Source organism: Ursus americanus, chromosome 23, assembly GCF_024610735.1.
Source record: "Ursus americanus isolate L20-20 chromosome 23, mUrsAme1.1.p, whole genome shotgun sequence".
In the NCBI taxonomy this organism is placed as follows: domain Eukaryota; kingdom Metazoa; phylum Chordata; class Mammalia; order Carnivora; family Ursidae; genus Ursus; species Ursus americanus.
Window position 1 is genome coordinate 3,270,487 of NC_142149.1, and position 21,643 is coordinate 3,292,129.

General features: G+C 55.5%; 1 protein-coding gene across 2 annotated transcripts in view; it reads left to right on the forward strand.

Annotated features, from left to right (window-relative positions):
- The window catches only part of CANT1 (calcium activated nucleotidase 1), a 56,791-nt gene extending 39,713 nt beyond the window's left edge, over positions 1 to 17,078 (forward strand). The window contains exons 1-4 of one of the 2 annotated variants that reach the window (XM_087854034.1): positions 407 to 524; positions 11,240 to 11,892; positions 13,793 to 13,996; positions 14,886 to 17,078. In XM_087854034.1, the coding sequence (XP_087710160.1) occupies positions 11,262 to 11,892; positions 13,793 to 13,996; positions 14,886 to 15,256 (1,206 nt within the window). In that variant the 5' untranslated portion in view covers positions 407 to 524; positions 11,240 to 11,261 and the 3' untranslated portion in view covers positions 15,257 to 17,078. Of the gene's footprint in view, positions 1 to 406; positions 525 to 11,239; positions 11,893 to 13,792; positions 13,997 to 14,885 lie in introns of those variants that run through there. The other variant, XM_087854035.1, reaches the window with a different exon arrangement.
- The last annotated feature ends 4,565 nt before the right edge of the window (positions 17,079 to 21,643 follow it).

Sequence of the window (21,643 nt, forward strand, 5' to 3'; positions counted from 1 at the left end):
CCCCCGCCAGGACACTGCAAGCCTGTAGACCTGCGCCCTGATCTTTGCTCTGGAAACTGATCAGCTTTCCGAAGTGGCCCATCAGAAGAGCCGAGGAGAGGGGCTCTCTGATAATGAGGGTGGCATAAAGGGGTCCCCGTTTCCCCGGCTCCCGGGAGACCACAGGGGTCAACAGCGCCAGGCAAGAGGTCCTAACATCTCAGCTCGAGAAATGATCCCCGCCTCCCGCTTTTGTGGGGACAGCGTTCCGGGACAAAGCGGTGGAAGGGGCCTGCGGGGCGGTCCCGGCGCACGTTTGCACCCCTCCCTCTAATCCCGGCCCCCGTAGGGGCTCGCCGAGCAGTAAAAACTACAATTCCCAGCAGTCCCGCCCGCGCCGGCGCGCAGCCGCGGAGCAGAGGCTGCCGGGAGCGCGTCCCGGAGAGCGGGCGAGTGCGCCGGGCGGAAGTCGGCTGCCCGCTGGGTCCCGGCCTTGTTGCAGGGAGGCCCCGCCGCCCGCGGGCCCCGGAGCCAGCCTGCACCGGGTGAGTGACGGCTGCACCCGTGGCCGCCGCGCCCTGCCTCGCGACGGGCCCGCGCCGCCGCCCTCCTACCCCGCCACGTCCCGCCCCGGCCCTCAGACTCCCAAGAAACTGTCTCCTTCGTCTGACGGGCGGCGGACACCTCCCCCTCTGACTTGAGAGACACCTACCTTGGCTGACTTACAGGACTCTCACTGGCTCTGACTGGTGTGGGACACCTCCCCCTCTGACTGGTGCGGAACACCTCCCCCCTCTGACTGGTGCGGAACACCTCCCCCCTCTGACTGGTGTGGGACACCTCCCCCTCTGACTGGTGCGGGACACCTCCCCCCTCTGACTGGTGCGGGGCACCTCCCCCCTCTGACTGGTGCGGGACACCTCCCCCCTCTGACTGGTGCGGGGCACCTCCCCCCTCTGACTGGTGCGGGGCACCTCCCCCCTCTGACTGGTGCGGGACACCTCCCCCCTCTGACTGGTGCGGGACACCTCCCCCTCTGACTGGTGCGGGACACCTCCCCCTCTGACTGGTGCGGGACACCTCCCCCTCTGACTGGTGCGGGACACCCACCCCCTCTGACTGGTGTGGGACACCTCCCCCCTCTGACTGGTGCGGGACACCCACCCCCTCTGACTGGTGCGGGACACCTCCCCCTCTGACTGGTGCGGGACACCTCCCCCTCTGACTGGTGCGGGACACCTCCCCCTCTAACTGGTGCGGGACACCCACCCCCTCTGACTGGTGCGGGACACCCACCCCCTCTGACTGGTGCGGGACACCTCCCCCCTCTGACTGGTGCGGGACACCCACCCCCTCTGACTGGTGCGGGACACCTCCCCCCTCTGACTGGTGCGGGACACCTCCCCCTCTGACTGGCGCGGGACACCTCCCCTTCTGACTGGTGCAGGACACCTACTCCTCTGACTGGCATAGGACACCTGCCCTTCTGACTAGTGCGGGACTCCCACCCCCTCTGACTACTATGGGACACCTACCCCTCTCCTACTCAGGGGACTCCTGCCCTGCTCTGACTCTTCCCCGCCTCTGCCTGTTGTGGGACAGCTTTGGACCCTGGAGGACTCATTCCTTTCCTGACTCACTGGGACAGCTGTCCCTGAGTCCAGTCCCTTCCTGCCCCTCCCCACCATGATTTTTCTCTGATTGCCGGGCCTCTCCTCTCCCACTAGGGAGCCCTCCCCTCTCAGACTGTTACTCTGTCATACCCGCAGCAGGCCAGCCTCCCCCGACCCAGGTCTTACTTTCCTTCCTTTTGCACCCAAACTGTCCACCCTCCTCCCGCTCTTCCATCTGGCCTGGTCCTCTCATCCTGGGGTCGTGGCGCCTCCTCCTCCATCCTTGTTACTTGGTGCCTTCCCTTTGCCCTGTGTGTCCCCAGGCTTGGCGGGCCCCCAGCACTCTCAGTCACTCTCCTGTCTGCCAGATCCAGCTTTTGCCCCAGGGAAACCAGGGTCTCTTAGCACAGCACCCCCACTTTTCACTGTTGTCCCAGAGTGTATGCTTGACGTCTTTCCCTAGTGCATTTTCCACAGAGCGTAGGTTTGGGACCATGCGTCTGCTGATGTCAGCTGCCTCTTGCTGGCTCCTCAGTGTAAGGACCAAAACTTGGCAAAAGCATGGGGTCACAGGAGGGTTCGTGAAGAGGAATCAGGTGCTGCAGCCTCTCCTTCCTCTCCCTTTTCAGAGATGTATTGGGACAGATCTCCCCCCAGTTCCCAGCCCCACCCCACAGGCCTCTGAGCAGGACGGTCCAGCCTGGGCCTGTGGGCGCAGCAGCCAGCAGCCTCCCCAGGGCCCCTCCCCAACAGCCTCAATGAGCCCTCTATTCTGGCCTCCAGGGCCCTGCTGAAAGATACATTGATGGGCCAGGCTTCTCCCCTCTGGACTTGGGCGGGTGTCTCATCCTGGGCAGTGGGGGGGACTCCGGTGAAGCATGCGTTTGTTCAGGCAGTGGCCTGGAGGCTGAGTAGTCTTGGTGTTCTCACTGGACCTGATCACAGAAGGCGTGTTACGCCCCAGGGCGGTGGAGAAAGTCCTAGACTTGCAAGTGTATATGAGCCACTTTGTGTCCCCTATGATCCCTCAGCTGAGGTGTCCGTCTGAGCATTTGATGCCTTCTGTAGCTAAAGCCTTCTTCCCCCTAAAACTGTACCCCACTGTGGTTCCTGCCACACTTACACAGCCACAGCCGTGTAGTGAACGTGTTGGTTTCAGCTGTTGGTGCAACTGTGCACCTCACCTGCTGTGCTTCCTTGAGCCACAGAGGTGGTGCGGACAGACCCAGAGTGTGACAGGAGCAGGCTTCGTTCTGGTGGTGTGTCCCCCCCCAGCCCCCGCCCACGTGTGGCCTCTGAGGTGGGCTCGTGCAGGCTCACAAGTACACGGCCCCTTTCATCTGAGTCTTAAGACCCTCTGGGCAGCTGTGTGGCAGTCCTCACGGCAGCCGTCGGGAGTCGCTCTGCAGATACTCGAGTGTTTCCTCTTTCAAAAACAGCGTCTCAGATCTGAGAGAGCGGGCCAGCATCCTGAATTGGGTCAGCACCGTGACAGGGACGTCATTTCTTTATCTTGTAGACATTTGTGGAATGGTACCTGGGACACTGGAGAGAAAATTTAGCAAGTGCTCTTTTCCTTTCACTAATACTCGGGACTGTGGCTTTAGGAATTTTATGTGGATTTTCCTTCTCATGAGACCAAGACAATTACTTAGACAAAACATCCTGATAATAGGGAAATCTGGGAAGAGATTCAGTTTTTCTTTTTGTCTCTGTTTCTTTTGACTCCTGCTTGTTTATCTGTAACAAGTGCAGTCGCTCCCTGGAACTCACAGCTTGGGGTTCCCAAGGAGAGCGCTCCTGCGTCTGTGTTCACCCGGGGACATGCCATAGGGAACGAGGCATGGCGCAGACACTGAGTGCCAGTGCGGAAGTGTCAGATCCCCACGCGTCCAGAACGGCTGCAGCGGGTCCAGCCGGGCTGCGTGCCTCCTGCGGTGCTGACTGCTGTGTCCGGGGAGCCGGCCCTAGGGAGAACAGGACAGAAGATGGGTTCGGTCAGGGGCAACCCCACTGATTTGGGTGGATGGTGAAATTTTAATTGCGCCCCCTTATTTTCAGGCTTTCTGGAAAACAACCCTGATAATGGGAAGTGTTTTTTGGAATGTGGCTTTCGAATGGAAGGGTAACTTTTTGCTGAACGTCCTCCTGACGTATAACCTTGACGATACAGCTTCAGCACACACAGCCGTCCTGTGATGTAATGAACGCAGACGGTGCCGGGCTCCGGAGCTGGGCTGCCCGCACCGTGGACAGAGCGGTGTGTGGATGGCCCCGGCCCCTGGGAAAGCTGGACGTCTTTTCCCTGTCTCCCTTCCTGTGGTCGGCAGAAAAACGGCCCCCCAGGATGTCCACATCCTAACCCCCAGAACCTGCAAGTATGTGACGTGGTAAGGGGGGGGGGACAAAGGTAGCAGGTGGAAGGAAGGGTGCTGATCAGCTGACCTTGAACTAGGAACCGCATCCTGGGTTATCCAGGTGGGCCACGTAATCACGGCCGGAGGAAGCAGAAGACAAGAGGCAGAAGAGCAGGGGTGGGGGTAGCGGAGGAGCAGAGATGCAGTGTTGCTGCTTGGAAGGTGAGGAGGGGCTGCAAGTCAAGCAACGCTGGCACCTCTAGAAGCGGGACCGTCTGGGAGGAGGGTTCTCCGCAGGAGCCTCTGCGGGAATGCAGCCCTTGATCTTAGCCCAGTGGGGCCCATCCTGCAGGGCTGTGAACAGGTGTGTGGTGTCAGGCCGCCGCATCTGCTCGGAGTCCACACAGCAGCGGTAATAGAAATCCCACTTCTCTCGGGTGGTTGGCTTATAAACAAAAATGGCTGAAAAAGAAGTTATCGTGAGCTGTGTTTAACTTGCTTCAGGAAGCGGTCGTGAGTGCCTGCTGTATGCAGAGTAAGGGGGTGGGAGGTGTGGAGTCGCAGCCTTAAGGAAATTGCTATCTGGGAGGAGGGCCTCAGTTAGTCCCTGAAGGACACACTTGGCTACTGTGACTTGTTCCTTCCTTGCTCCTTCTGCTGCTCACCCCATTCAAATTCGAAATGAAATTTTCAAGTACAATACAGCTTTGGTGAGTCCAAAGTGGGAGAATGCCTTGAATCGGGTAACATTTTCGCAGAGCCTGGCCCCCAGCGGGTGTTTGATGTTCACTCCCCTGAGACACACCAGCACTTTCTGAGACTCTGAAGCCCTGGGCCTCTGTGTCACTCTGCGTCACTCTGACAAGTGCAGGGTCAACAGGCTGAGCTCTTTCCTCTCCAGCCAGGAAGTGCACATAGGCAGCGAGCAGAGCGGGGACTCTGAGACCTGCCTGCTCTCTGGACATGAGCTCTGGAGAACCGTTCAGTTCATAGACTGTGGTGGGGAAGGGGAAGCTGCTGTGCAGGACGGAAGGCCTGAGGGGCATAGGCACAGTCTGAGGGGGGAGGCAGAGCCTGAGTGGGGAGGCAGAGGAGGCCTCCTTATCTCGGGGCTGCGCTCTTGCTTCCTGCCCCTCCTAGATCCTGGAAGGGAGGAGTTTTGCTCTGGCAGCTGCAGTTAAACCTGTTTGTTCTGCCACCTGCCACACACCTGAGGGAAAAGGAGAATGAGACCCTCTGGGCTGTGGGCTGTGTCAGGAGTGGCTGCCACCTTTCTTCCGACCCTTCTGTAGAGTCCCGTGGCAGGCCCAAGGATGATCTGAGAAGGTAGGGTGCCCGCTCCCTCTGGGGCCCAGGACAGGAACGTCTCCCTGGCAGTGCCACTCCCCTTGGAGTCCAGGGACCCACTTAGGAGTGGAAAGACACAGGGTTACACCTTGCTGTTTCAGGCCTGTGTTATAAGGAAGTACTGGTGACAGAAAGCAGAAATGTAGGGGTGCCGGTGAGCCATTCTTGACACTTGTCTGAAAAAGAGGGGCTGGGGAAGAAAGTTGGGCCTGGAGCAGCCTGGGTGGTGGTAGTGGTTCTTCTGGATGGCTCTTTCCAAGGATCTTGCCCTGCAGCACGGCTGGTACAGGAGAAAGGAGCCAGTGGGGTGCGATCCCCGGGGGTTTCTGAACGGGAGAGAACTGGTTGCAGGCCCACCCGGACAGGTGAGCACGGCCAACCAAGGAACCTGTGGCGTTTTACTGGGGCAGTGTGGTCCTGCTTTTCCTGGTGGTATGAAATCAGCCCATTAGGCTGCAGAAGGTGGGGCTACCAACCTTCTTGTCACAATACAGCAAGTATTTAAACTGCTTAGCGCTTTGAGGGCTATGGGCAAGGGAGAGCTTCACACAGGCCCCTCCTCTAGGAGCAGCTTTGTCCATTTAACACTCACCTTCACTGGCCAATTTCTGTCGGTGTTCATAGCTGGAAGTTTGGGGGGGGGTGTTTTTGTTCTTGTTTTTAAATAAAAACAGGCTCTCGTTCTGCACAAGATAGGCAGCTCGCCGTTAGTTCTGGGTGTGAGCCATCCTGGGGTTGTGGAGAACAAATGGAAAAGCATCTGATTTTATTCTACAAAACGGAAGTAATTCCTAGGGTCTTAATGGAGGGATGAGGATCAAGGTTGGGTTTTGATGCAAAGAAAAATGGTTCCAGCGGTGAAAAGGAATGTTCTGAAAGACAAACAGAGTTCCACTCCACTATCACTGGAAGTGGTCATTCTCTTATTAACAAAAGGTGACGGGGCCCCAGGTGCTCTGCCCGTTGGTTAGGTCTTGGGAACCAGCCTGATAAGGCAGAGCCCCTGCCCTCCAGGAGCCCAGAGTCAGGCAGGACAGATGGTGGCAGTACGGTGTGGTCCGCGTTGTAGCCAAGCCGCGCCCCAGAAGGAGGAGGCACAAAGGACAGTGTGTGAGGAGGTGCATTTGTTCCCAGGGCTGCCGTGGCAAGTTTCCACAGACGTGGTGGCTGGAAACCACACGCACATGTTCTTAGTGCCGACGCCAGAAATCCAGTCTCTGTGTCACTGGGCTGAAATCAAGGTGTCAGCGGGTTTGTGTTCCCTTTGAAGGCTCTAGGGGGCAGTCTGTCCTTGCCTCTTCCAGCTTCTGGGGGCTCCAGGCGCTTCTGGGCTGTGGCCACATCACTCCCCTCTCTGCCTTTGTGGTCATGTGGCCTCTTCCATCACTGTCTAATGTCCCTCTGCCTGCCTTTTATAAGGACACTCGGGGTTGCATCTAGGGCTCCCTTGGATCATCTCCTCATCTCATGATCCTTAACTGAGTCACATCTGCACAATCATTATCAACATATAAGGGGACACTCAGGTTCAGGGGTGAGGCCTGGACGGGTGTCCACAGGAGGGAAGCTCACTGGTGGTGGAGGAGGTCCTTCACTGTAGACATAGGGCAGGAGGGGAAAGGGACAGCAGAAGCATCACTATCATGGCACAGCCAGGGACTTCCAGATCGTTCACTGTGGTCAGGGAGATTGTCATCCCAGGTGGCAGAAGCATCACGCACAGGGGCTTGACTGTGGGCTATGGAATTGTAAAAAGCCCAGCATTGGGGGTGTGTGTGAGGGGGAGCTGAGGAGTTTGTCCTTTAGTGGGACAGCTTTGGGATCTAGCAAAGAACTTTAGTCTGGATTCAGTTTTTAGAAAAATCATTCTGTCAGTTGTGTGGAGGATGGATTTGAGAGTGTCTAGACCAGGGTCACGCACACTTTCTGTGGTAGTCCCTTTGTTTATCTTTGCGGGCTGTAGAGTCCTTCACGTCGCTGCTATGCTCAGTACTTACAGGATGGCCCAGCCACTTCTCATCAGGTTTACTTATCAAGCTGGGCCCTCCGGGCAGGTGGGCGCAGGTGCTAGCAAAGTGACGAGGGTGGCAGGCAGACAGGAGCGGGCGATCTGTGCCGAGTCCTGCAGCGTCTGACTCAGCCAGCAGCGCGACTCTTGTACTGTTCTGTCACAGTTTACCTGCAAAGGAGCTGAGGCCTAGGGGTGCCAGGTCGAGCAGCTGGTGAATGGCAGTGCAGGTTGGACCTGGATGGTCTAGATCACCAGGAGGCCACGGTGAGATGGGACCCAAGTCTGGAGCCGGGGTACAGACCAGACCAGCGAGGGGGCCTGGCGCCTGCTGGGATGTGAGGAGGCAAGAAGGTGATCCAGCTGTTCCCCAGGATGACCTCTGAGGTCTGGGAGAGCCCTCGGCTGGTCAGTAAATTCCTGAGGGAGCCCGTTCAGGTGCCCGCCGGCAGACGAGGCTCAGCAGCTGGGCCTGCTGGGCCTGGAATTCAGGGGACAGGTGCAGGCTAGGAAGGCTCAGGGAGCCCTCACTGTAGTGCTTGTGGCCCTGGAGACTGAGGTCATCTCAGGGAAGAGGCAGAAGAAGAGTTGGGTGGTAGGGAAGGAGCTACAGCCCCAGGGCCTGGGGAGAGGCAGGAGGAGCAGGACCGGGGAGAGTGTCACCGTGCAGTCTCACCGTCCCTGCTGGCAGGAGGTTTAGCCATAGGACATGGAGCACCCTTAAGAGACTGAGGGGTGGTTCTCTTCTATGGTGTTCAGGGACGGGGAGGGAGCAGGGTGTCACAGGGCTGGGAGGGGTCTCTCTCCATTCATTCAGAATTGGGGATTCACCATCGCTCTTCAGGATGGTGAGGGACAGGGAGGGACCAAAGTGTTAGGGGTTGGGGGTGGTTCTCTGCTCACTCACGGATAATCATTCATCCACAATATTTATTGGGTGCTTTCGGCATACCTGAGGGTGTAATCTGTAATCTGGAGATCAAATGGCCACTCAGGTGGCAGATTTGGACATGTTTGTAGAAGGTGAAGGAACCAGAAGAGCAGGCATAGCTAAACTGTCCCCAAACAGTGGGACGGGGCTCTTTTTCCCTGGAACCCCTGGAGCAGGGCCAGGCAGCCTGGTGCATGAGATGTGTGGCCATCGGGGCTCCACCCTGGCCCCCTACGTCCTCTGTGGGAAGCCAGCGGGCAGGAGATGTGACAAGATGACCAGTGGCAGGATGGCGACTCAGGAATGGAGAGGGGGCAGACCAGGGCCCAGTAGGATGACACATCACAATGGTGACACCAGGCTACCCCTCGGTGTGACAGCCAGGGGCCGGATACAGGGCTGTGGATTTGCAGTCTGACCAAGGGGGCGAACGGGTCTGGAGCTGATGGGCTGTTGAAGGTGTGGGCGTATTTGTCATTCCTTCCGCAAATGCGTGCGGAGTTTCCACTGTTGGCCCCGCCATGGACCAGGGGTGTAAGCTCGCGGTGGGCCAGCCCCTGCCCTGTGGCGCTAAGGCCGAGCAAAGGTAATTACACAAGTTGCAGGGGGCGGTGAAGAGAAGGAGCAGGCTGCCGAGCTGGCGAGTGGGCAGACACACGGGGCAGCTCGGGGGGGGGGGGGCGGGGGGGGGAGCTGGATGTCCCTTTTGCCGAGTCTTCCTAAGGGACATCCAGAAAAGAAAGTGAGGCAGCCGTGCAGAGGCAGGAGTGGCCCAGGCAGGGGTGCATGAGGGCCGTGGTGGCTGGTGGGCCGCAGAGGAGCCGGCTCTGGGGGGCGAGGTCCCGGCAGGGGCCCCGTAGTAGTGAGGGTTTACTCCTGCAGCACACGGTGATATGGTCTGATCTGCTCGTGGGGGTGCAGGGGTCACTGGTTGCGGGGGGGGGCAAGTAGGTCAGCAGGGAGGGGTGTGGCAGCAGGTGGGTGCAGGGGTGGGGCTGGGGGGTGACCGAATCGACAAGCTTGCTGTCGGAGCAGCTGCTGTGAAAGGAGAGTGGGGGCCACACCTAGAGGGCTCCAGGCGCTCGTGGTTCAGAACTTCTGGTCACAGTATAATCTCGTGCAGAAAAGGGCATCTCCCAGGGTTTCAGGGAAAGTTTTGCCCCAGGCAGCTGTGAATGTGGTGGCTCCCCCATCACCAGCACTATTTCTGAGGGAGGAGTTGGGCGCAACGAGGTTTGAGGAGAGGGAGTAAGACTTACTTGGAAATCCTAAGTTCCAAATGCGTTAGGAATCCAGGCAGAATTTGGAACAAGAGGTGAGATGTGGGAGTTGAGAGCTCAGCGGCCACGTCATGCAGAAGAGCGATGCCGGGTGGCTTGGGCCCAGCCGTAGTTTGTGAAGGCCTGGGGTTGGGTGCAGCAGAAGGGGGGGCAGCGGCTGGGACCCCTGTTTCCCAGCTGAGAAGGCTCAGCCACTGGCTCTGTGGCCACAACGGACCTACTTCTTGGGGAGGAGGGAGTCCTCGCCCAGGAGGGAAGCCTGGGACCAGCACCTGAGGTGAGGAGCGGGAGGGCTTCCCAAGCCTGCCGCCCACCCCCCACCCCGCACGGCACCCTCCTGGCACCTTGCTTGCTCCTTAGAGGTCCCTTTTCTGCACCTGATCCTATGGGCAAAACCTAAACATTGGTCCAAAAGCAAGAGAAGGAAGGGCTGGCTTCCACGTGGAACCATTGCCATGTTTTTCCACCCTCTGCGCCAGCGGCCTGTGGCGTGGACAGGAGCTCCTCAGTAGTCCCTGCACAAGGGCTGCATGGACTGGGTTGCAGGGGAGGGGCCCCGGTGGTGCGGCACTCCCCAGTCCCCACCCTTCCCGCTGCCACCTGGCAGTGAGAGGAGCATCTGCCCCTGAAGTCCCGTTGTTGGTTGTTTGGGGGCAGGCGGCAGAAATGTCCAGCCGGGGGACTGTCCCAGGCCGGGACATATTGAGTCACAACTGAAGACAGAGCCTGAGCGCCGCAGCCCGGGGCTGACGCTCTGCTGGTTCTGCTCCCCCAGCTTGGCAGCTGCCCTGAGACAGATGCTGGCCTGGCGCCGCCGTGGCCATGCCGACCAGGCTACGTGGTTTGTGCTGGGGACGTAAGCTGGGGGCAGGTGGTGAAAAACTGCACTTCCTGGCCGCTGCCACCCAGCTGTCCTGCTGCACTCGGGAGCGGGCCAGGGTCCCAGGCCAAGCCAGGCCCCAGGTGAAGCCAGCTGTCCCTTGGGGCCAGTGTGCTGATGCTGGGCTCCAGGCCATGAGGGCCAGTCAGATGCTGGTCCCTGTGTCATTTACATTAATCGAAGGGCACCAGAGGAAAGACTTTGCCAATTTCTGTTTAGCCTAAATCTGTTTTATATATACATTAATATTACAGAAACCTTGCCCAGGAGGAAGTCAAGACTCGCTGGGTGAGCATACGTCTGCTCTGTGCGCTATCCTAGGAGCGCGGGACACAGTTGGACAAACACACTGATAGCTGTGTAACATGGTGTTGGGGGGTGGCAGAAGCCAAGGGGGGTGCTGTTGGGAGCAGAGCCCTCAGGGAGAGCTTCTCAAACGAGGTGACATTCGATGAGCGTACACATCTGGACCCTGTGCTGCCCTGTCCTGCCCAGACCCCTCAGCACCCCCACTCCCTCCCTCCCCACTGCTGCGCCCTCTTTCTGAGCTGGTAAAGCACCAGCCTACACAGAGCTTGCCCTCACTGAGCTTTTTTCTTGCCAGTTGAGACAGAGGAGATGGAATAACTTTGCTTTGAAAAGACTTCTCATCCTGCTGAGTAAGAGTAAATAGAGATGGTGCTGGAGTCAGGGTTTAATTAAGCCAAGGAAGTAGTAATGGCCACAAAGTCGTGATGGTGCCATTCTGGATAAGGCAGCCTTCAGGCTCTGCACCTTCAAGTAATTGGGAAGCCTCTGTGCTTTGCAGGTCGCTGACCCCTGTCCTCTCTGTCTGGGTGTCCAGGTCCCGCCTGCCCTTCAGTCTGATGCCCGTCCAGCCCTCCAACCACCTGGAATGGAATGAGCCTATGCACGCCCTCCGGATAAGTGTGGGGGGCCTTCCGGTGCTGGCGTCCATGACCAAGGCAGCGGACCCCCGCTTCCGCCCCCGCTGGAAAGTGATCCTGCCGTCCTTTGTGGGCGTTGCCGTCCTCTGGCTGCTCTACTCCCACCGCCCACCCCCAGGCAGGCCCCTTGTGCCCAACGCCCACAACTGGAGGCTCAGCCAGGCAGCTGCTGACCGGTACAATGACACCTACCCCCTGTCTGCCCCCCAGAGGACGCCGGGCGGGACTCGGTACCGAATTGCAGTTATTGCCGACTTGGACACAGAGTCTAGAGCCCAAGAGGAAAATACCTGGTTTAGTTACCTGAGGAAGGGCTATCTGACCCTCTCAGACAGCGGGGACAAGGTGGCTGTGGAATGGGACAAAGGCCACGGGGTCCTAGAGTCCCATCTGGCTGAGAAGGGGCGGGGCATGGAGCTGTCTGAGCTGATCGTCTTCAACGGGAGACTCTACTCCGTGGACGACCGGACAGGAGTCATCTACCAGATCGAGGGCACCAAAGCCGTGCCATGGGTGATTCTGTCCGATGGCGATGGAACGGTGGGGAAAGGTAAGTCGGACCATCTCCGTCTCCCGGCTTTGCCTGGGGTGTTAGGGGACAGGTTTCGGTTGACTGCCAGTTTGGTTTGTGTACATGCGTGGTAAAGCATTCACGCAACCAGGAGGAGGGAACACCAGGTAGAGCCATCTCCCTCCTGCTTCTGACGCACGGCCGCCCCATCCCAGAGCAGGCCTTACACCGAAACAGGCCCTCCAGTAGGAGCGGGTCCTTTCCAGGACAAGTTTGTGCGCCCTGTCCGCTGCTGCTCTCGGCACTTCCGGGAATGAGTCCCTTCTTGTATCTTCAAAGGTGTCTTCAGAGCACGTGGCAATGACAGCCTCCAAGCATCTTACCTTTAAAGCCATGGTGTCAGATTGCTCCCATTTTGAACTGAGACTGTATTGGAAAGGCAAACTGCGCTGTGTAGCACTCCTTTCTGAACATACAGCAGGAGGAGTGTCTGTGCGTGCGTGGCAGTGACTGCACTTGAGTGGGATCCGAGCTTGGAAATCCTCTGTGACCCACCGCTCTGCCGTGTGCTGGAAAGGAGTTACGGCTTTTAGGCGGCGGGGAGCACAGAGCTTCGAGAGGGAGCCGGAGTGGCCCAGAGCCCCAGACGGGCAAGGGGCAGGGAGGCTCTGGGCACGAGCGGGAGAGTTGACGAAAGCCTCCATGCTTGCCTGTGCTCCCCACGTGGGTCTGCACCCTTTAGGGAGCTAAACGCTGCAGGCCCCTCTCAGGTCAGAGGAGTGGCAGCAACTAGCGGGGCCTGTGGGGCACGCGCTGTCTGCCAGCCCTCCATGCAGTGATGAGACCCCTTCAGTGCTCGCCCACGCCTGGGGCCAGGGGCAGGGGACCGTCTGGACGTAGGGTTCAGAGAAGACATTGGTTGCCCGATTCCTGCCTTAGTCTGTCAGCGTTTATGCGCAGCCGTTGTAGGTCTGTTCTTCCCCGTTGGGTCAGGAGGAAAGTAGAGCCTCGGGTTGTCTGTGGTTGGGTCATCAGAAAGGATGGAAGGCCTGGTAAACGGAGAGGCTCTTTTCTCAGAAGTGACCCAGGGAAGCTGGTGAGGCCCCCGGGACCACAGGAACTCAGCAGGTCCCTGCAGAGCCACCTGCAGAAAAGCATTCTGCAGCCTGCTGCCATTTCTCGGGGTGGGCCGCAGCCCTGGGTCCTCAGGGCCAGCAAGAAGCTTGCAAAACATCTGGGAGAGCAAGCACAATTTAGAACACAGGGTGCATGGGGATTAGCGTCCCACGCAGCCTGAGTGCACTCAGCCTTCCAGGTGGGCTCACAGCAAGTAAACTGTCTTAAGAAGGTAAACACACTGATTGGAGTGGACTCTGAGCCCCCACCAGCCCCTCTTAGCTCTGGCTCCTGGCGCTTCCCCTCCTCTCAGTGGACGCCAGGTACCGTTGTGAGGACCCACTCTCTGCCGTGATAATAACCCCAAGCGCTTCCTCTTGCCTGGGGTTGGAGGTGGTCGTGAGGTTGGGGTGTACAGCTTGAGAAACAGAGCTTGGGGATCAGAGGAGATTGACCAGTGGCCGGCTGGGCCTTGGAGAGTGGAGGGGCAGGTGCAGCGCCAGTGGCAGGAGCCATCTGAATCTGTTTAGGAGAGGCTGTCCCAGCAGCGGGTTCCTGGATTGAGTGGCTGAAGAGAATGTGACAGGTCCTAGAGGGTGGGGAGGGGGGAGAATAGAAGGCAGAGGGCAGGTGCCCAAATGCTGACCCTCTGGGAATGGAGCCCTGAGCCAGACTGTCCTGCCCTCTGCTCTCTCATCATTGCCTCGCGGGAGGTCCAGCACAGGTGACCTCTGATGCCCAAGGCTGCCAGACCCCGCAAGAACCTGGGGAGCAGAGGCGTGGCTGTCACCTCAGGCACGCTCCCTCATCTCCTTGTCCCCAGGCTTCAAAGCCGAGTGGCTGGCTGTGAAGGACGAGCATCTGTATGTGGGCGGCCTGGGCAAGGAGTGGACCACCAGCACGGGGGAAGTGATGAATGAAAACCCAGAGTGGGTGAAGGTGGTGGGCTGCAGGGGCAGCGTGGACCACGAGAACTGGGTGTCCAGCTACAACGCTCTGCGGGCCGCTGCAGGGATCCAGCCTCCAGGTAAGGGACCAGTCCCGCCGGCGGGGGGCCTCCGACGGATGCTGGTGTGCTGCACGTGCGCTTCCTCCGACCATTTGCTTCCGAACTCAGCAGTGTCGTTTCGGGCTGTTTTGATGATTTCTGTCTGTGATGGCTGCTTCCAGCTGGGGACAAATGAGCCATTTGTTCTTCACTCTCCCCGGCAGATTGCCTCCCGCTGTCTCAGACTGCAGCCCCCTCCCACCCGAGCTCTCTGGCTGTTCGCTAAGGGCAGGGCTTGGGCCTCACTTCTGACCCAGTAGAAGCAAGGTGGACAGAGCTTGGGCTCTTCGCCTCACCTTCCAAGAGCTGTTGTGGTGTGTGGTGGGAAGTCATGGTTCTTGGAGCAGCCAGGGAGCCCTAGGCTTAGGGAGCATGACACTGAGGACATTGCTTTGCCCCCAGATAGAGGGCATGCTACTTCCTTTTCAACTTCAAGGCAGCCTCTCCCCCAACCCCAATCTCTGCCTCACAAATCAAACCTGCTTGTTTATTTCGCTCCCTTCCCCGGCCCCGCTCTCCATGCTCCTTGGCACCAAGGAATCAGAAATGCAGACAGAACTCATGGCCACAGGTGTCCAGAGATGGGGCATCAGGGACAGAATGGCCTGCGTTGTCTTTGTTACTCTGGTAATCGAGAACAAGGGCAGCTGGAAAGGCCTGTAGGACAGAGGGAGGTCTGAAGAAGATCGAGCAGGCACGCTGCCCCAGCGGACGGGACAGGCCACCTCGCAGCGTCGGCAGCGGGAAGCCCGTGCAGGGAAGGAGGCCCCACGGGCACGCTCCTGTGTGGTGGACAGTCCTGCCCGCACGGGGCGGGGCCAGGCCACCGGGTGGTCTGGTGACCTGTGGGTCTGTCGTGTGTCCCCAGGCTACCTCATTCACGAGTCTGCTTGCTGGAGTGACACGCTGCAGCGGTGGTTCTTCCTGCCACGCCGGGCCAGCCACGAGCGGTACAGCGAGAAGGACGACGAGCACAAGGGCACCAACCTGCTTCTGAGCGCCGCCCAGGACTTCGGTGACATCTCCGTCAGCCACGTGGGGGAGGTGGTCCCCACACATGGCTTCTCCTCCTTCAAGTTCATCCCCAACACCGATGACCAGATCATTGTGGCCCTCAAGTCTGAGGAGGACAGGGGCAAGATCGCCACCTACATCATGGCCTTCACGCTGGACGGGCGCTTCCTGCTGCCAGAGACCAAGATCGGCAACGTGAAGTATGAAGGAATAGAGTTTATTTAAATTTACAAAACTCAGACCAGCAAGGCCCAGAGGTGGACAGTTTTCAGCTCCATCAGGACTCAAATTTTATAAAAACCAGATGGCTGCACTTTTCTGTGGTGTTTTATGTTGCTTTTTTTTCCTTTTTGGAGGAGGTGTGTGCCTGGTTCAAGGAGTTCAGTCAGCCCCAGGGTCCTGGAGCTGCGGAGCCTGGAGTCCTCAGCCCTGGGAAAGGGGCCTGGTGCCCAGGGTGTGCTGACCGGTGTGTGCTCTGCCATCTGGTGGTGGGAGCTGGCCCCTGCAGGCATCCTAACCTGGGGGCCCTCTGTAACCTGGCTTCGCACTTCCATCCAACCTCCCTTTCTCCTCTGTTTGTTCTTCCCTTCAGTAAATGTTTCTTGAGCTCCTTCTGTGCGTCAAGGCTTGTGCCCCTTCTAGGAGCTAAACAGCGAGTCCGAAGTGGACCTGCCTATCAGGAACTCCCAGGCCAGCTCCTTTTCTTCCTTCTTCGTGAACCTCGTGCATTAAATCCACTTCTCCGGGTTCCTGGAAAAGAATGTGTCTATACTGCAGAGAATTACAGGGATGTGTGGGTGAGGGCAGACCTCCAGGGGCATATCTGCCCAAATTCTGCAGGAAAGGACACAGCTCGCTCATTTGTTCTCAGCCTCACATCAGACAATCTCCACTTCATGTGACCGACTCCAGTTTTTCCCTTCAGGAAAATTCTGTGGCAATGCAGCGCTTTGAAGTTGTAATTATTAACTTATTTTAATTAAACCAATTTCCTTTCTCGGCATCACCATCTGATCACACAGAGCGAGTCTCATAGTTAACTTCATTCCTGGCAGTGGAGGAGTTTGGAATTAAGTTCTCACAGTTGGTCGGACAAGTTTTTAAGCGTTTCCGAGTCCTTGGTCAAAAGATACAAAGATAAAACATTGCTTTTTATGAACAACTATCAGAAGCTGTCATGCCTTTAAAGACTTCCACAAATGATTATCTTTTACTTCTGACCCTACATTCGCCACACCCACCTTGGGTCCCAGGCGCTGGGCTCAGTGCTTGAGATGTCAGCGAGGATGCGCATCTGGTCCCATGGCTTCTGTCCGCTGACCTTTTATTCCCCCTTCACGGGGGGCTTTGCAGTCTCTTCTCTGGAAACTTCGCACAAACTCTGCTTGTCTGCATCCCTTGGCCTCTTCTCCATGCTCCAGGGCAGAGGCAGAGAGAGGGTTTAGGACAGGTCAGCCAGGATTGGAGCCAAGTAGGACCCCACCATCAGCCCACAGCGCCCCTGCCCTGAAGCAGCGCCCCTCTCCCCTCAGGAGGTTGTGGGGTACCGTGATGGCCCAGGAAGGGCCATCAGACTTTTCTCAGACTCTAATACAGCTGCTAGGAAGGAACCCAGTGAGGATCCCTCTTGCGCTGCTGTGTGTTTCTTCCACTATAAAACATCTATTGAAAGAATGTGACACGTTTCTCTGGAACTCAGCTCCCGCTGGACATACCGTGGAAGACCCAAGTCTTTTCTGACTTTGCCTGGCCGGACTCCCCGACTCACTTTCTTGATAAATGTCACTGATGTTGGGGCTCTCTGAGTTTTTAAGACAGAGATGAAATTAGGACAGTCAGAGGACTTGGGACAGTCACTAAGTTGAGACCTTTCTGATGGCACCTCAGCCTAGGTGCCCTGAAGAGCATTTTCACCGTCAGTGATTTTTGACTCTTTGAAAGGTAGACATTTTTTTGTTTCTGTATCTGCTGCTGTCAGCATAATGATTGTGTTCCTTCCAACAGGAGCCATTGTTTTGTAAACAATAAAGTGCCAGAGGGGCTGTGAGCTCTCTTTGTCTCCTGGTCTGTGTTGGCTGGGGGCCAAGGGCCTGGCAGAAATGCCAGAGCCCTGGTGATTCACACGACAGCTCCCCAAAGGGTGTGCTCTGTCCTTCTGTTTTGGGGCTGGGGTCTGATATGCCATGGGAGTTCATGGGACAGGCACCATTCCAGATGGGGAAAGACTTTTCTGAAAATGAATTATCCAGTCCCAACTTTTCCTGAACCTGGAGAAACTCTTTTGGTCATGATGGTTAAGAATATAGGCTGTGAAGTCACTCGCAGACTCCAGTCTTGGCCCCAACATTGGCACTGTGTGACCTGGGACACTACCTAACTTCTCTGTCCTTTGGTTCCTCATCTGTGAAGGGAAGTTGCTCTCGTGAGTAGCCCCCGACACTTGCTTAGTGTGCACTCGTGCACTCCGTGGCTGCCTGTGCAGTGGAGCGCTCTGGATTGGGTGATGAGGAAGATCCCAGGAAAGAGGTCTAGACCCGTTAGGGCTTCGTTAGTGTGGCTGTGAAGCTGCAGGGATGAGACTGTTCCCAAGGGCGTGCAGGATCCCAGGATGCTCTACGTTGAAGCCTTGGGAGCACTGGAAAAGGAGGGGCTGATGAAGAAGAGAAGCCTGAACTGGAGTAGGAAAGATCACGAGAGTGTCATGTCTTAAAGCCAAGTGTGCCCGCAGTTCCTTTTGTGTCTTCAGACCCTCCCTGCCCCTTCCTCTCCCCGCCCTGCTCTGGTCCCCAGAGGCTGACCTGAGTGAGCCTCATCTGAGCCCTCTGCGATGACCCTGACTGGCAGGAGGGAGGAGGATGAGCTGGGGGGTCCCCGATTCCCTCCTGCAGGGTTGCCTCCCGCACAGTCTCACAAGGCGGGTCCCTCTACTCTCTCAGCCTACGCTCCAGTGACTGCTCCCTGCCTCGCCCCTTCTGGCCTGAGAGTGGTCTGAGCTCCAGATACCACTCTACCCCTTGTGGTGTCCCTACCCTGCTCACTCACACCCTGTAAATAGCCCCTTTCTTAAAGCCTCCTTAGTGACCCCAGTTTGAAGCCGTTTGTTTCCTGCAGGGAGCCGGACCCATCAAATACCACAGGGAGGTCAAGTAAGGAGGTCTGGAAGTATCTGTGAACTGAGCAATAGGAGGACCTGGCGTTCTTGGCAATCCTGGCGAGAACCATTCCAGGAGAGCCGTGAAGGAGACTCCAGAGTGCGTCAGCCTGGGGCGGGACCAGACAGGGAATTGCAAATGGAGGAGCAAGGAGCTGAAAACCAGCCCTTGGCCCTTTGAGCCTCCGGACTCACACAGGTGGTGACTTTGGTCTATAGGGTACTCTCATCTGTTCAGCACATAACTGATCAGCAGAAAGAAAACTCCCGAAAGCCACGTTGGAACTGAGTGAAAGAAAGTGACACTAATTTCTTCCCAAATGTTAATCCTGTCATGTGCACTTTAAATTGGTAAGTTTCGAGGCAGATTATACCTTAATAAAATTGTTTTAAAAAATCTAAATAAAACAAAAATAAAATGCCTTCACACAAAGAAAATTCTGACCACAGATAGTTTTACTGGTGAATTGTACCAAAGATTTAAAGAAGAAATGATACCAAGCCCACACAAAATTTTCCATGATTTTGGACACTTCCCCACTCCTTTTAGGCTTCCCACTATCCTGATACCAAAACCAGAGAAATATATTACAAGAAAAGAAAAATCTAGACCAGTTCCCTCATGAACATAGATGCAAAAATATTTGGCAAAAGTTTAGCCGGTTGAATCCAGCTGTATATAAAAGTGAAAATAACTCATGAGAAAGCATGGTTTACTCCAGGAATGCAAGGTTGGTTTAATATTCTAAAATCAATGTAATCCACCACATTAACAGACTAAAAAGAAAAACCATATGATCATCTTCAAAGATAGAGAAAAAGCATTTGACAAAATTCACTACCCATTCATGATTTAAAAAGAAAACTCTTAGCAAACTTGGCAAAAAAGGAATGTCTCTAACCTGATAAAGCGTGTCTGCAAAAAACCTACAGCTGATGTCATACTTTGTGCTGAAAGACTGAATGTGTCGCTCATACGTCTGGGAACAAGGCAAGAGTGGCCACTTTCACCACTCCCCCCCCCCCACTTAACTTCTTATACTGAAGTCATTTTAAACCACACAAATATTGTAAAACTCAGATAGTGTAGCTCTGTTCCCTTCATGCAGGCTTCTTGGTGCTAACACCTTACAGTTGTCACGACTAAGCACAGTGATCAGACCCCGGAAACTGACATTGCTCTCATCACTTTTATTTGCAGTCATCTGATGGGGTATCCCAGACAGTATAATTAGGCAAGGGAAAGAAAGTCATTCAGACTGGAAGAGAAAGAGTAAAACTGTCTTTATTTTTATTTGCCAATGACAAGATTGACTAGATAGAAAAGCCTAAGAAATCTTCAAAAAATAGCTCCCAGAACTAAGTTGAGTTTAGCAAAGCTAAAGGATGCAGAGCGCCCATACAGAAATTAGCTTATTTCTACGTAGCTACAGTGAACAATTGGAAACTGTGAAATTGATATAAATACGTGCAAGATCTGTAGACCGAAACTGCACAACACGGATGAAATCAAAGGAGACCCAAATAAATGGAACAATACACTCTTGTTGGATGGGAATATTCAATTCTGAGAAAGAAGAAGTCGAAGGATTTATACTATCTGGCTTCTAGACTTAAAATGTATTAAGCTATAAGCAGTCAAAGCTGTTGTATTGGCGGAAGAACAATAGACGTGTAAATCAAAGGAACAGAAAAAAGTCCATAAATAGACGCATATGTGTGTGGTCCGTGGATTTTGGGCCAAAGTGCCAGGGTAGTTCAGTGGGGGAAAGACTGTTTTTGCTAAAGTGATGTTGGGACAAGTCTAATCTCTATGGAAACAAATGATTGAAACCTTAACTCCCACCATTCACAAAATTACCTCAGAATAGATCATAGGACCAAATGCAAGAGCTAACACTAAAAAATTGCCGAAGACAGCGGACTTTGGGTCAGGCAGAAACGTCTTCAACACGGCACGAGAGAGAATGAGACTTTGAGCTTCATCTACACCTGAAACCTTGGTCCTTCAGAAGACGCTGCTAAGATGAAAAGGCATGAAAAGATAAAAACAAAATTTGCGGATCCTATCTGCTAAAGGACTTGCCTCCCGAGAACGTAAAGACTGTGTGTACAACTCAGTAATAAGACAAACAGCCCGATTTAAAATGTGCCTGAGCTCTAAACAGGCACTTCACCGAAGAGGACGGATGGCTGACAAGCAAGCCTATGAGGAGGTGCCCAGCAGCGTTAGCCATTAACAGCACGATGAGACCCCGCTGCGTCCCCACCAGAATGGTGCCTTGAAAAAGACTGGTAACGCCAAGTTTTGGTGAGGATTTAGAGCCGCCAGGACACTCAGACAATGGCCAGTAGGGATGCTGAAGGGTCGGGCCACTGTGGGAAACAGTGTGATAGTTTCTTAAAAAGTCAAACATCTAGGGGCGCCTGGGTGGCTCAGTGGGTTAAGCTTCCGACTCTTTTTTTTTTTTTTTAAGATTTTATTTATTCATTTGACAGACAGAGAGACAGCCAGCGAGAGAGGGAACACAAGCAGGGGGAGTGGGAGAGGAGAGGAAGAAGCAGGCTTCCCAGCAGAGCAGGGAGCCCGATGAGGGGCTCGATCCCAGGACTCCGGGATCACGCCCAGGAGCCCCAAGCTTCCGACTCTTGATCTCAGCTCAGGTCTTGATCTTAGAGTTGTGAGTTCAAGCCCCACAGTGGGCATGGAACCTACTTTAAAAGGGGGGGGGCACCTGGGTGGCTCAGTCGTTAAGCATCTGCCTTCGGCTCAGGGCGTGATCCCAGAGTCTTGGGATCGAGCCCCACATCAGGCTCCTCTGCTGGGAGCCTGCTTCTTCCTCTCCCACTCCCCCTGCTTGTGTTCCCTCTCTCGCTGGCTGTCTCTCTCTCTCTCTGTCAAATAAATTAAAAAAACTTAAAAAAAAAAAAAGTTAAACATCTATCACATGACCTGGTAATCCTTTCCCTGGGTATTTTACACAAAAGAAAGCAAAGCTTGTGTTCACACCAAGTCTGCTCCCCAAACGGTCCTAAGAGCTTTATTCATAACAGTCACAACCTGGGAACGTCCCAAATGCCCATCAACGCAGAAATGCATAAGCAAACTGTAGTCCGTCTATATGGGGGGCTAGAGCGGAGAACAAAAATGAACCAGTTACTGGTATCTGCTGACATCAGTGAATCTGAAAGCATCGTGCTAAGTCAGAGGAGCTGGATACAATACATTACATATTGTATGTTTCTATTCATACAAAATTCTAGAACACAAAAAGCAGATCGGTGGTTGCTGGGGACGGGGGCTGCTGCTGGGAACTGACTGCAAAGGGACAGAAGTGCACTTTTGGGGTGATGAAAATGTTCTCTATATCGTGGTTGTGGTCATGGTTGCCGTCTGCATCTTTGTCAAAACTCATTCAATCCATGCATTTTATTATATGTACATTGTATCGCAACCCAAT